At 34.8% G+C, this 13,560-nt stretch overlaps 1 protein-coding gene across 1 annotated transcript; it reads right to left on the reverse strand.

The window, feature by feature from the left end:
* Positions 1 to 293: 293 nt before the first annotated feature.
* LOC116022104 (indole-3-pyruvate monooxygenase YUCCA6-like) lies at positions 294 to 4,476 on the reverse strand. The gene is made up of 4 exons (XM_031262672.1): positions 3,404 to 4,476; positions 1,841 to 2,089; positions 643 to 765; positions 294 to 512 (listed from the first exon to the last, which is right to left on the reverse strand). The coding sequence occupies exons 1-4, from the start codon at positions 4,133 to 4,135 to the stop codon at positions 330 to 332; spliced, it is 1,287 nt and encodes a 428-aa protein (XP_031118532.1). The 5' UTR covers positions 4,136 to 4,476; the 3' UTR covers positions 294 to 329.
* Between the last annotated feature and the right edge of the window lie 9,084 nt (positions 4,477 to 13,560).

Raw genomic sequence — 13,560 nt, forward strand, 5'->3', positions numbered from 1 at the left:
TTAGAAATTGACCTAAAAAAAGTCAAACCTAACAAATTAGAGAAAAATCGAAAAATGTACAAGATGTATGGGGATTGGTGATTTGAAGATTTTTGTATTTGTTTGGTACCCATATTTTCTCTTTTGTGCAAATTGGTACCACCAAAATTTCACCATTGATGAAGATCTGCAGCTGATTGAAACTCAGTCAAACCCTATATTTTTTTTCCTGCTAACACCCAAAGAAAAAGACATGTTTTTTCTTCCTTTTGTTTTTTTTTTTCTCCGGAGAATGGAAAAAAATTTGTTTATAGTTTTCGTCATCGTAGGTTAACGAGGAGGAATGGTCGTCAGATGATGTTTAGCTTCAATTCATATTCTTTGATGTCCTCAGCAATTCTTTTGGCATCCATGGATGCACCTAGCAATCCACGCTTTGTGAACCCCACGGCATATAGCCCACATTCTCCCTTCCAACCATTCGGAAATGGCCTTTTAGGTAAACCATCTTTCTCCGAGAACATCTCTCTTTCCTAAGTACAAATTCAACCCAATTAAACTGTGAATTCAATACACTTTTTTGCCTTTTTCACTTGTGTTGTTTCAACACATAATTGAAATCCAAGTAGGGGGTGGGGCCGTGCGGGAGAACAAAGTATGTACCTTTAGCCAAGAGGGCACATTGCTTTTGTAACCGGTTGCTAAGATTATTGCATCAAAATGTTCATCTTTACCATTCTCAAATTCAACTGTGTGGCGCTTTAATCTTTGAATGCCGGGGTATACCTGCATTATTGACATTTATAACTCATTCTTCGAACAAATAAAAAAAACATCTAAGTATTACTGTATCTTAGGTAACACTCAGGATGCTTATATGATTATTACGTTACATTTTTTTTTTTCTACAAAGGGAATAAACAAAAGTCCAATGTTATTGGGTTAATGTTGTCTTGAGTTAACACTCAAGATGCTTATATGATTACATTATATTTTTTTTTTTCTACAAAGGGAATACACAAAAGTCCAATGTTATGGGATTAAAAATAAATGAAAAATATTGGGTTAATGTTGTCTTGAGTTAACACTCAAGCTAAGATGCTTATATGATTACAGCCCTGTTTGGTAAATGACTGTTAGCTGATTGGGTTGGCTGTTTGGGTTAGAAGGTATGATTTGTTGATAACATTAGATGATTGTAGAAAGTTGTTTGATAAATTGGCTGTTAGCTAATAGCTTTTTGGTATAATTTCTTTTCTAAAAAAGCTACCAAAAAGCTAACTGAAAAGGCTGCTTTGAGTAGCCTTTTGAATTTTAGCATTTTGGAGTTGCAAAAAGCTTATTAACCAAACAACTAATAGTGGTCAAATAAGCTAAAATTGGCTGATAGGCTGATTATTTACCAAACAGGGCCTACATTACATTTTTTTTTCAGTTTCTACAAAGGGAATACACAAAACTCCAATGTTACGGGACTCTAAAAGAATTGAAAAATCTTGGGTTAATGTTGTCTTGAGTTAGTGATTTGTTTAGGCAAAACTAGTAAAAAGCATGATATGCTGCTGCCAGTGCAATATATTTGCAATGATTGAGGATGACTAAGAAAGATCATGTGATAGGAACCAAAAGACACTAAAAAAGGCGTAACAAAAGTGAAAAGAAAGAAGATTTAGTGCCTCCTTAAAAGAGAATAACTTGAAGGATATTATATATATATATATATATAATAATTGTCAATTCAGTTAAATATTGTAACGACATTACATTTCAAAGAGAAAAAAAAAAGTGATCGAAAAGAAAGTAAAGGGAGAAAGAAAAAGAATGAGAATTGATTTGATATTTTGCAAATAAGGTATTGTACCTTGATGTCTCCACTTTTGATCTTGGCCAGTGTACCGACGTCGAGGACCGGCGTCTTCCCGGACAGGTTCTTGAGCTCGAGCGGGCCCATCTGCGGGCGGTCGAGCCCGAACTGCGCCGTGTCGCCGAGCATTAGCCAGGAAACGGCCAACAAGAACCGGTCGACAAGTCGTATGGGTAACCACTTGAGTAACCACATGGACAGCCCGAAAGTTGATCTTCCCAGCATCTCTCGTGGTAGGACGTGCACCTAATTAAAAAAGGTAAAAGATTAAAAATATTTTTTCGAAAAAAAAAAATTGTTTAAAAAAAAGGATTTAAAATATATATATGTGAGGGGAAAGGCTAAAAAAGTGAAACTTGGTGGGAGCACAAACACAAAGGGCATCATCAGTGATGGTTTTGGCTGCCCCTTTTTCACCGGGGGCCATAACTGCATTTGCTTTTTCCTTTTTCTTTTAGCTTTTTAATGCTAAAAAGGCAGTCTTTACAGTGTGGTTTTTACTGGTTTTTATACTCCCCAGTAGTTGACATCGCAATTTTTTTTAAGCATTAAGAAACCATTTTACATCTCAGAAACGAAAATTCTTTATTTATTTGTATTCATAATAATATCTAATCATACTTTTATGGGGTGATGTACATAAACAGGCCAATGAATATATAATAATATAAATAGATAAATAAATAAAATTTGTGGGCAAATCCTGTTTGCGCATGCTTGGGAGTTCCAAGAAAGTGAAAAATTCCAACAAAGATATCACACTAATCATAATACTAGTTCACTGTATATAAACTGAATGGATTATGTTACCATGCCAAAAAGAGCATACTACTGTTAAAATATAATTGACCCATTTTAAAAACTTACTACTATTGGAACTTGAACAGTTGAACTCACTACAGACCCATAACTCACGCACCTTCAAAACATTCAGTAAAAGAAAACCAAAAAAAAAAAAAACAGATATTAACATGACTACTGTTTTCTTGAATTGGTGGGGGAAAAGAGATGAAATTTAAAATAATATTGTAATTTTATTAAAGAGTTAATACGGATTTGGTCCATCAACTATTAAGATTTGATCACTTTGATGATCGACTTTCAATTTTTCTCAATTTCATCCCTATCTATGCAATTGTTAATCAAAATGGTCGTGAATCATGACTATATATTTTGGTTTGAACCAAAAACTATTTTAGGTAAAAATTACACAGTTGAAAATGAATTTAAGCAAATTTAAGAGTCATGACTAATGTGGTAAAATCTTAATAGTTGGTGGTTCAAATCGGGTATTAAAGTAAAACCTAACCTTATACATACTAATACAGTGAAAAGAAAGTTAGAAATGGGAAATCCTTCTTGTTCTTTATTATTATTTTTTTTTTGGAAAAAACATATTTGAAAAAAATCCTTAAAATTCAAAGGTTGAAGGGACAAAAGAACATAGACAAAAGCTTGTAATGGATTTGCTTTTTAGGATCATATACAGTAAATGATGTGATTTTTTTTTGTTTGAAAAAAAAAAAAGAGAAAAGAAAATAGGGTTTTTTATGTTCTTACTGTATCTCGGACCACTAGTGAAGGGGTGGCATTATGATTGCAGAGATCCAAACACACCTCCATTCCCGAATTCCCACACCCCACCACCAAAACCCTCTTTCCCCTAAAAACATCCCCGCTTTTGTATAAACTCGTGTGGATAATCTGCCCGGAAAACTCCTCCATTCCGTCGATCGCCGGAATCACCGCCTCCGCATTCTCCCCAGTCGCCGCGATCACCCACCGGGAGATGTACTCAACTTCTGTTTCCTCTTCTTCTTCTTCTTTATTATTTCCCGTCGTTGTTTTCGTCGTCAGCGTCGTCTTCACCCGCCAAAACCCGGCGCTCCGGTCGAACTCCGCCGACCGGACGGTGCTGTTGAAAACCGGCCGGATGTCGAACTGGCCGGCGTAGTCCTCTAGGTACTTAATGAACTGTTGTTTGGTCGGGTATGTCGGGAGAGTCGCCTTGAAGGGCATGAGTGGGAGCTCGCAGAAGTGTTTTGGGAGGTGGAGGCGGAGGCGGTTGTAGGTTTTGAGCTGCCACAAAGAGGCTATGCAATTGGATCTCTCCAGCACCACCCCTGGCGCCACCCCTTTCTCCTTCAAACACGCCGCCGCCGCCAGCCCCGACGGCCCCGCCCCCACTATGATCGGCCCCTGCACCCATACGCACGGCTTCTTACTTATCATCTTACTGTTATACCGATGATCATGAGCTCTCTTACCTTCCAGTTCTCTCCTATAGTCCATAGATATCAACACAATTAAGTTCTTCCCAGCCAGAAGCGACGCACAAACCAATATATTATTCCCCAACTATTTACCAACGTTTGAAGCATGCGAAAGAAGGCCACAATTGAAGAAACCCATTAGGTGAAAACAAAATAATTCCAGCCAGTGATGTATATTCAGAAGAGAGAGAGAGAGAAAGAGATGGAAGGCTTTTGGGAGGGGATAAGTCTGAAATGTTATCCAGAAGAGAGATTGAGAAACTGGGAGAATGAACTGATCGAGGGCAGCCCTGAATTGGTGTGTTAGTGTTTGAGCGAAAGCTGCGGGGCAGATAGCACATAACCAGCAGGCTCCTCCAAGATGGGCGTGGGTGGGTGGGTGGGTGGTGTGTGTATATATGTAGATAGATATAGATGTAGATAGATGTGCTGATATCTGATATCAACAATATATGAATGTCAATGTGGTGAAGAGGAATAGGAGCTAAAGGATTTCACTGAGGTTTATGACTGAGAGTCTAATGGGAGTGGGAATGTGCGATTCACACATATATATATATATATAGTGTATGTATGCATCATAGCTAGATTTGGCCAATTGATATCAAAGTGAAATTGTCGGGCCCAGGCCGGTAAGGACCAAGTCATACCATGTAGTTAAAGAGATTGTTGGGCGGAGTTCGATCTAGTCCAGAATTTTTACTTTTTAAAAATGTGAAGGCCATCTGATCTATAAGAAAATAAAATGTGGAGGTTGTGATAAGCATGTGATCCTAACACAAATTTTATTAAAATTGAGAAAAAAATTAAATTTTCATGTGATTGACATATGTTAATTTTTAATTAACTTTAAATGGTATTGTCACATGCCCAATCATTTCTAAGTATATAAAATAGTTACTTTCAATGATGGATAGTGCCAACCCTGACGAAGTTAATTCTTATTTCAAATTGTGTAAATTTAAATTAAACAACACTACTAAATCAATGGTAGCAAACTTCATAGAAAACATAAATATTGCCGTACTATAAAGATCCTTGATGGTGGGAATCAAAATGAAGTCTTTTAAACAAATAGGTGGCATATATACTGAATAGTGATTTCACCCATTACATTGATTACTGAAATAACCAAATATATATATATATATATATATAAACCTAGGTTGTATATATGTATAAATACTAAATAATGATATAAAACGAACCTAGTAAACATCACTGTATCCGTCATGGACGAAGTTAAAAAGGCATTAGTTATATATTTAATGTTTGATTAGTAGGTCATGAGTTGGGTAAGAATGGTATTGGCTAAAGAAGGAGTTATGGGGCTAGTAATGGGTTTGGACTTTATATAGATGGTGGGATCGGGCCGGGTCGAAAAAAGAATTGTAAATTCTAATCAAATTCTTCTCCACTTAGTAGAATCATCAAGTTTAGCCAAAAGGGCACTATATTGGTATGTGCATGCTATTTTTTATTTAAAAAATAAATTAAATGGAATAATTTATTTGTGTTTTTTTAGTGCTGTTATACGAGAAGTAGGGCCGTTGGAGAGGAAATAAAATAACTAAAAAATTAATCAAAGTATGCTTAATAATTTGGATATCTCACTACTACAGAAAACACCTTTAACGTCGGTTTTTTAGCACTTTTAACGTCGGTTAAAAATCGACGTTGATCTGGCCGACGTTGTATATAAATGATACAGCGTCGGTCGTAAAAACCGACGCCGTATGTATTTTTTATTTTTTAAAATAAATAAACGATGTCGATTTTTTTTAAAAACCGATGTCGTTTATTTAAAAAAAATTATAAAAATTATAAACGACGTCGATTAATATGAAATAACCGACGTCGTTTATTATTTTTTTTTAAATATTAAAAATATTTTACGAATCTACCTAAAACCTATACAGTATATTTCCAATTCACACATAAGTTTCAGAAGCTGTGTAACAAATTAACATTTATAATTCACTATTGATCAAACTAATAAAGTTCTCAATTAATCAAAGCTAATAAACATCACAACTTATCAAACTAATAAAGTATACTACAATAACTAATAAAACATTGAATATTCAACATAAATCTCACAATTCAATAACACTAATAAACAACAAGTATTTAACATAAATCTCACAATTCATCAAGCTAAAGAAGTAATCTATCAATCCATTCATCAACTAAATATTGGCACCATATGTCTCTAACTTCATCAATTTCTTTTTGATTGTATGGCAATCTTCCTTGTCTCTCCAAAAGCTATAAAGTTTAAAAGAAAATAAAAAGAATTAATAACTTAGTATTTTAAAAAATATGAAGGAGATCGAAAGATATTTTATTAAAGTACTTGCCTTATTCATTCCCTTGCATGTTCCCAATGAAATGATTTCCAAAATGAATTTCATCACATAATATCCGCATTCGGTACCTCCTCTTTGTATGGCACAATACATTTGAAATAATTAATATAATTAAGATTTTATTAATAAAAAACAATAAGATATATGTACTTACCGAACATGTAATCCATTTTACTTGACGACTTGCTTTCTTTCCACCTATTATGCTTGTTGCCTTCAAAGACCTATTAATATAAGACATATAAAATATACATAAATGTTTGATATCACTATATTAATAATAAGTATTAATTATATTTATAAATTTACATACGTTTCAACTATATCTTTAATATCATCACGTGGCGGATTACCAGTGGAATCTATATCTTTAATATCATCACGTGGCGGATTACCAGTGGAATCAAACTCTTTAATATCATCACGTGGCGGATTACCAGTGGAATCAAACCAATAGATTTCATCACGTGGCGGATTACCAGTGGAATCAAACCAATAGATTTTATATAATTTAGGACAAATAGCCATCAACATCCAATGCCCCCTACAAATAAGAATTTTATTAGTTTATAGTATATTATATATAAGGTATTGTATTTTAAAACATAATCAAATGCTTACTCGAAATTATATGGGCCTAAATAGCAATCTTTCATCTCACCATATCCCATGGTTTCACTTATATACTTTATCCTCTCATTTCTAGTCACCAGTTTCGGTTGAATCCAACTTGGATCTAAAAATCCATACTTGGTTTGTGATTGAAAACCATACTGTTTATAAATACCCCTGCTCACAATCAAAAGCAATCATATAAATTACTAATAATTATGTTAAATAAAATTAAAACTATTTTGATCAAATAATACTAAAAACATATTACCTTATAAAGAACTGAATAATAGAAATATCTAAGTTATCCATATTCAATAAGCGAATGATTTCCAAACTCTCAAGTTGTAATTCATAATCAATTTTACCCACAACATCACGAGGCATTTGCGTCACCACATTGTGTTCAAGACTACAAGCAATCTTGTATGCCTTTAAACATGTTCTACTCAGAGAATCCGGATCAGCTAAAGTCAATGCATGATGATGAAGCCAAAGCATAAATAAACATAGACCACGGTGTGGCTAATCACCGGATGCAAAATATAAAGCCAAAGCATAAATAAACATAGACCACGATGTGGCTAATCACCGGATGCAATATAAAAAGCCAAAGCATAAATAAACATAGACCACGGTGTGGCTAATCACCGGATGCAATATATAAAGCCAAAGCATAAATAAACATAGACCACGGTGTGGCTAATCACCGGATGCAGAATATAAAGCCAAAGCAGAAATAAAAATAGGCAAAAATCTTACCTCACCACAGCGTTATCCACGTCCGTAAACAAATCCCGAATCTAACTAATTACCTACAAGTTTTATTTGTAAATTAATATAATTCGAAATTATAAATAATTCCTAAAAATACATAATAATTTATTAAATTCTATGAATTATATAAAATAGCAAAATTTGAAATATATTATAAATAATTCCTAAAAATACATAATAATTTATTAAAATTCGAAATTATGAATTTATAGGCTCAAAAATATATAATAGTTCCTAAAATTTGAAATATATTATAAATAATTCCTAAAAATACATAATAATTTATTAAAATTCGAAATTATGAATTTATAGGGCCTAAAATACATAATATTTTCTAAAATTCGAAATATATTATAAATAATTCCTAAAAATACATAATAATTTATTAAAATTTGAAATTATGAATTTATATGGCCTAAAATACATAATATTTTCTAAAATTCGAAATATATTATAAATAATTCCTAAAAATACATAATAATTTATTAAAATTCGAAATTATGAATTTATAGGCTCAAAAATATATAATAATTTCTAAAATTCGAAATATATTATAAATAATTCCTAAAAATACATAATAATTTTCTTAATATATTATAAATAATTCCTATAAGACCTAAGATACGTAATAAACCCTAAAATACATTATAATTTCTTAAAATTCGTAATATATTAACAAATAATTTGAAATTTGAAATATATTAAAAAAATTAATATTTACCGGTGGGTGGCGGCAATGGGAGGCGGTGGAACCTCGATGCGGCGGGGGAGGCGGCTGTGGTGTCCGGTGGAGGAGCGGTGGCGGCACGCTGTGGCAGTCCAGTGTCGCGGTGTGCGGTGTGCGGTGGAGCGCGATCGCGATTGGAGTCCGGAGGGCCGAGGGCCGAGGGCGGTGGCGGTGGAGCGCGGTGGCGGTGGCGGTAGCGGAGTCCGGAGGGCCGAGGGCCGAGGGCGGATGGCGGAGGGCGGTGGCTATTCGCGTGGAGAGGGAAAGGGAAATTATTTGGTTTGCGTTCCAGATCTGCTGTTCGCGCAGATCTGGTGGGCTTTTAATTAAAGCCCTATGGCGTCGGTTTTCTGAACAACCGACGCCGTAGCCCATTTATTTCTTCTTTTTTTTTTTAAATCTGAAAACCTTATTAATTAGATTAAAAAATAATAATAATAATTATACGACGTCGGTTCACTCACGAACCGACGTCGTAATTTTTTTTATTTTAATTTACGGCGTCGGTTATGCCCAGAACCGACGCCTTAATGTATATTTAAAAAAAATAAAAATTTATATATTAAATACGACGTCGGTTTGGTAACCAAATCGACGTCGTATCCTTTTGACGTCGGTTTTTAAAAAAACCGACGTTGTTTAGGCGACGTTAAATGTGTTTTCTGTAGTAGTGTCTATGAAGATCTATATACTAATGATTCTTTAAATCATATACCATCAAATTTTTTTTTAATTGTTATTTTCCTTCACTAACGTGACTTTTTTTTTTTGAGTAATTAAAAATGAAGAGCCATTCGTTCACTATCCAACATAAGATCAAGGCAAAGAAGAGAAGGGAAAGACATTTACTCCCAACAATCAAAGCTAGAAAAGGATTCCCTAGCTAACACGTAGGCAATCCTATTCGCTGATCGCTTGACAAAAGTGATACAAGTGTTTGAAAATTGAGCTAACAAATCTTTAATATCTAGAAGAATTAGATGAAAAGAAGAGTCCCTAGGCATGGATTTCAAACCCGGAATAATCAGCAAAGCATTTGTCTCTACAAAAACATTATCCAACCCTTTGGCCATTAACCAAGTTAAGGCTTCCCGAACGGACATTGCATCAGATTCCTTAGGAGGAGAAAACAAACCCTTCCACTTCACTGAACATTTCATCTTACGCATAACACTTTACATTATATTATTCCGTTGTGCACTCTAAGTTGGATATTTTGTTAATCTAAAGTTACTTGGAGTTGAAATAACAAAGTGTTATAATTGTTGAAATTGTTTGAAAAGTCTATTCACCCCTCCCCCCCCCCCCCCGCGTTCTAGACTTTTCACCACCCAATCGGGACCAACATAAAGTGCTTGGCAATAGGAACACACTCATAGTGTAGGAAAGGATGACTTGCACTACACTTTTTAGGAGAACTTATCTGCCTACTTTTGACAAAAATTTATAGTTCTGACCCTTAATTCTTCTTAAAGTTTTTTCCACTTTTGGTCCTATTACTTTAGTGTTTCCGTCAATTTAGGTACATGACTTTCATTTTGCCACTTTTAGTCCTTGACTTTAATTTTTTTGCCACTTTTAGTCCTTGACTTTGATTTTTTTTCCACTTTTAGTCCTTTCGTCCATCCGAGTGACAACTTTTAATCGAAATCAACAAATTGTTATGTCATTAAGGGTAAAAGTGTATTTTGATAAAGTTCTAAATATATTTATAAATAAAATCAGATAAAAAAATATGAAAAAGAAACGTTATTTGCTTGTTCTGCTTCGCTTTTTAAGCAACAACTTTTAATTGGAATCAATAAAATGTTGTGTCATTAAGTGTAAAATTGTCTATTGATAAATCTTTAAATACATTAAACGTTATTTACCCTTAATGGCACAACAATTTGTTGATTTCGATTAAAAGTTGTCGCTCGGATGGCCGAAAGGACTAAAAGTGGAAAAAAAATCAAAGTCAAGGACTAAAAGTGGCAAAAAAATTAAAGTCAAGGACTAAAAGTGGCAAAATGAAAGTCATGTACCTAAATTGACGGAAACACTAAAGTCATATGACCAAAAGTGGAAAAAACTCATTCTTCTTAGCATCCTGTCTTTGATTTATCCCAATACTTGTCTCTTGTTTTGACCTATAGAACAGGGAAGACCCAAATAATTTCCAGATAAGCCTTGATTGCCAATGCCAACAATAATGCTAATCACTTTGTTGAGCTCCCCCTGGACATTATGATCCTCATAATCCCCATGCCGATTAGAGTTGCATGATTGAGGATTGTAACTTCTTCTAGGTGGTGAAGAGACTTGTGGGTGAGAGTTGCTCTTTCTACCTCCCCAGTGGACGGTGGTCATAGGAATAGTTCCCTTGTCCATGATATGTTTCTTAGGTATCATCCTAGAGCGTGTGGTAGTATCCTGGATCATAGTAAGGGGTTTTTCTTTGTGGTGGTGGGGCTTTCTTCAGATGCTCATTGCAATGTGGCTCTTGATAGTCATCCTTTCTTAGGGGTGGTTGTTGTTGATGGTCAGTTTCCTCACCATGCCTTTGGTTTTTCCATGGTCGATCTTGCCCCTCGGTATATCGCCTTAGGCCCTCGAAGTTTTGATTATCTCGATAGATCATCAAATATATAAGGTAGTCCTCATCCCATTGAGTATCGGGGTCCATATCATCATTTGAGTGCGTTTGTTCCCTACTAGATTCTCCCCAAAGTATAACATCTGCATCTTGGGGCGGAGCCTTCTCCCACATTTTTCGTATGCACTATGATCTAGACGAAGGCAACCAACATCATAGTTTATTGGGAAAAACTCTTTATAGGATACAAGTCCATTAACATTAGTTACCTACTCAAACCTGAAACATAAATTGCAAGCATCAAACAATCAATTCCACTGCATTCATCAAAATAATCAGTACAAGGGTTTGTGCAAATTATGTATCAAGATTAAGCAAATAATGTACAAAGTAAGGACCTTAATCATATGGTAATGGGGTATTAGCATCACACAACACACAAATCAACATTATCCATAATTTTTGAACTTTTAACACTTCATGAAGCAACATTCAATTAACAAACCTATGCGATAGAAGAAATCAACATACATACAATAGAATCCCTTCAACTTGGATTATTTCATAAAAGAACTAATCTTGAGTATACAAACACTATATTATAGCATTTATTCCACAAATCAATCAACTAAGCATGTTATAGCACAAGAGTAATTCACAAAAAGTAACGAGGGAAGAAAGAGGAGGATTACCTTGGATTTGAAGATGGAAGGAAGTGAATCCCATTAAAACTACGAATTGTGAGGAAGAAAATTGAAGTACAGAGCAACAAGATCATGAGGGGTTAGGATTTGGGCGTGAGAGGGAGAGAATGAGAGAGGGGAAAGGTTTTTTAAATAGTTACCCAAATTCGTGTTTGGCGTACAGAGCACCACATTACGAGGCCTCTAACGAGCATGATGGCCCTCGTGACGAGTTAAGTTATCTGTAGAATATAGGGATTTCACGCAAAACTTAATGCTTGTGATTCCCTTCACGGGAGCAAAAACTGCTCTCTAATTCTCTTGTCAAAAAGATGGTCATGAGCTTGACATGTCTCATAATAGGGAGAATTAGAAAGTGGTTTTTGCTTTCACGCGAAGCCCTACGCTCAAAACTCTCTTTGTGATAACAGAAACTGCTCTCTAATTCCCTTGTCATGAGGGTAGTCACAGACATGACAACCTATGTTAAGAGGAGAATAAGAAAGTGATTTATGCTTTTACGCCAATTGTTACATGCGTGATGCACTATGTGAAAGGTCAATGAACTAAAACTACCTCTTAATTGGTCTCCAAAAAAAATGAAAATCTCACCACGTAGCCCCTTCATCATCATTCCACATTCATAATGATCCAAAACCAATTAATGATTACCTAGTTAATGCAAAATTCAAACAAACAAAGGAAATAAACTGAAGTTAAAGTAACACTTGGGTTGCCTCCCAAGAAGTGCTACGGTTAACGTCACTAGTCTAACTCCCATGACAAAGAACAATCCATGAGTGATTGGATGAAGATGAGTCATTTTTCTCCGTCCACTTTCTTTTCCATCATGCCTTCAAATGTCAGGCATTAAGGAATTTACTTAAGCTCCAAACTTGCATATTTTCTTCAAACGTTTTGCATTGATCTACTTTAAGGAATATGCTCCTATATTTTCCATTCTTCTTCTCTTTGTCTTTAAGATTCGTTTCTCTTGTTTCTTTTTCTCAACTTTCTTCCAAGTACATCCTCAAATAGTGAGCATTGAGGAATGTTTTTAAGTACATACCTAGTATGTTCTTCTCAAAGATTTTTCATTCATCTACTTGAAGAATTATGCCCTTGTTCTTTTCAACTCTATTTTCAACAACCAAAATTGACAAAGGCTCTTTCTCAATCACATCAACTAGATTGAACTCTTGTACTTCATCATTTCCGTTGTCAAAATTCTCCCTTTCATTATCTTCATTCTTCTCTTCTATTTCCTCCTCAATATTATCATCTTTTGTTTCTTCCTTACCACTATCATCTTCTCTTATTCTCTCTTCTTCAAATTCCTTGTCCTTTTCACTCTCCTTACTCTCTTCTTTTTCATGCTTTTCTACCCCTTCATCATTCACTTGTTTTAGTTTCTCTCCACGTGTCCCTTTTTTCTCATCATTCTTCAATTTGGACATATCTATCCCCCCTTAATTTTCTTGTTATTGAGTTTTCAACTTTTCATTCGAGGGAAAACTTGTTTGCTTGCCCATATTCTCTCAACCACCTCCTTATGGCATTCTCCATTATTCCCCAAAGGCACTACCTTGGTCATGTAACTCACTTGGTCTTCGCAATTCTGCATATAATTTCAATGATTAACCCTTAGAGTTACTTTAATGTGATAGTCATCATCTTCAATACCATTATCGGGTACAATGG

Source organism: Ipomoea triloba, chromosome 6 (genome assembly GCF_003576645.1).
Source record: "Ipomoea triloba cultivar NCNSP0323 chromosome 6, ASM357664v1".
Classification (NCBI taxonomy): Eukaryota; Viridiplantae; Streptophyta; class Magnoliopsida; order Solanales; family Convolvulaceae; genus Ipomoea; species Ipomoea triloba.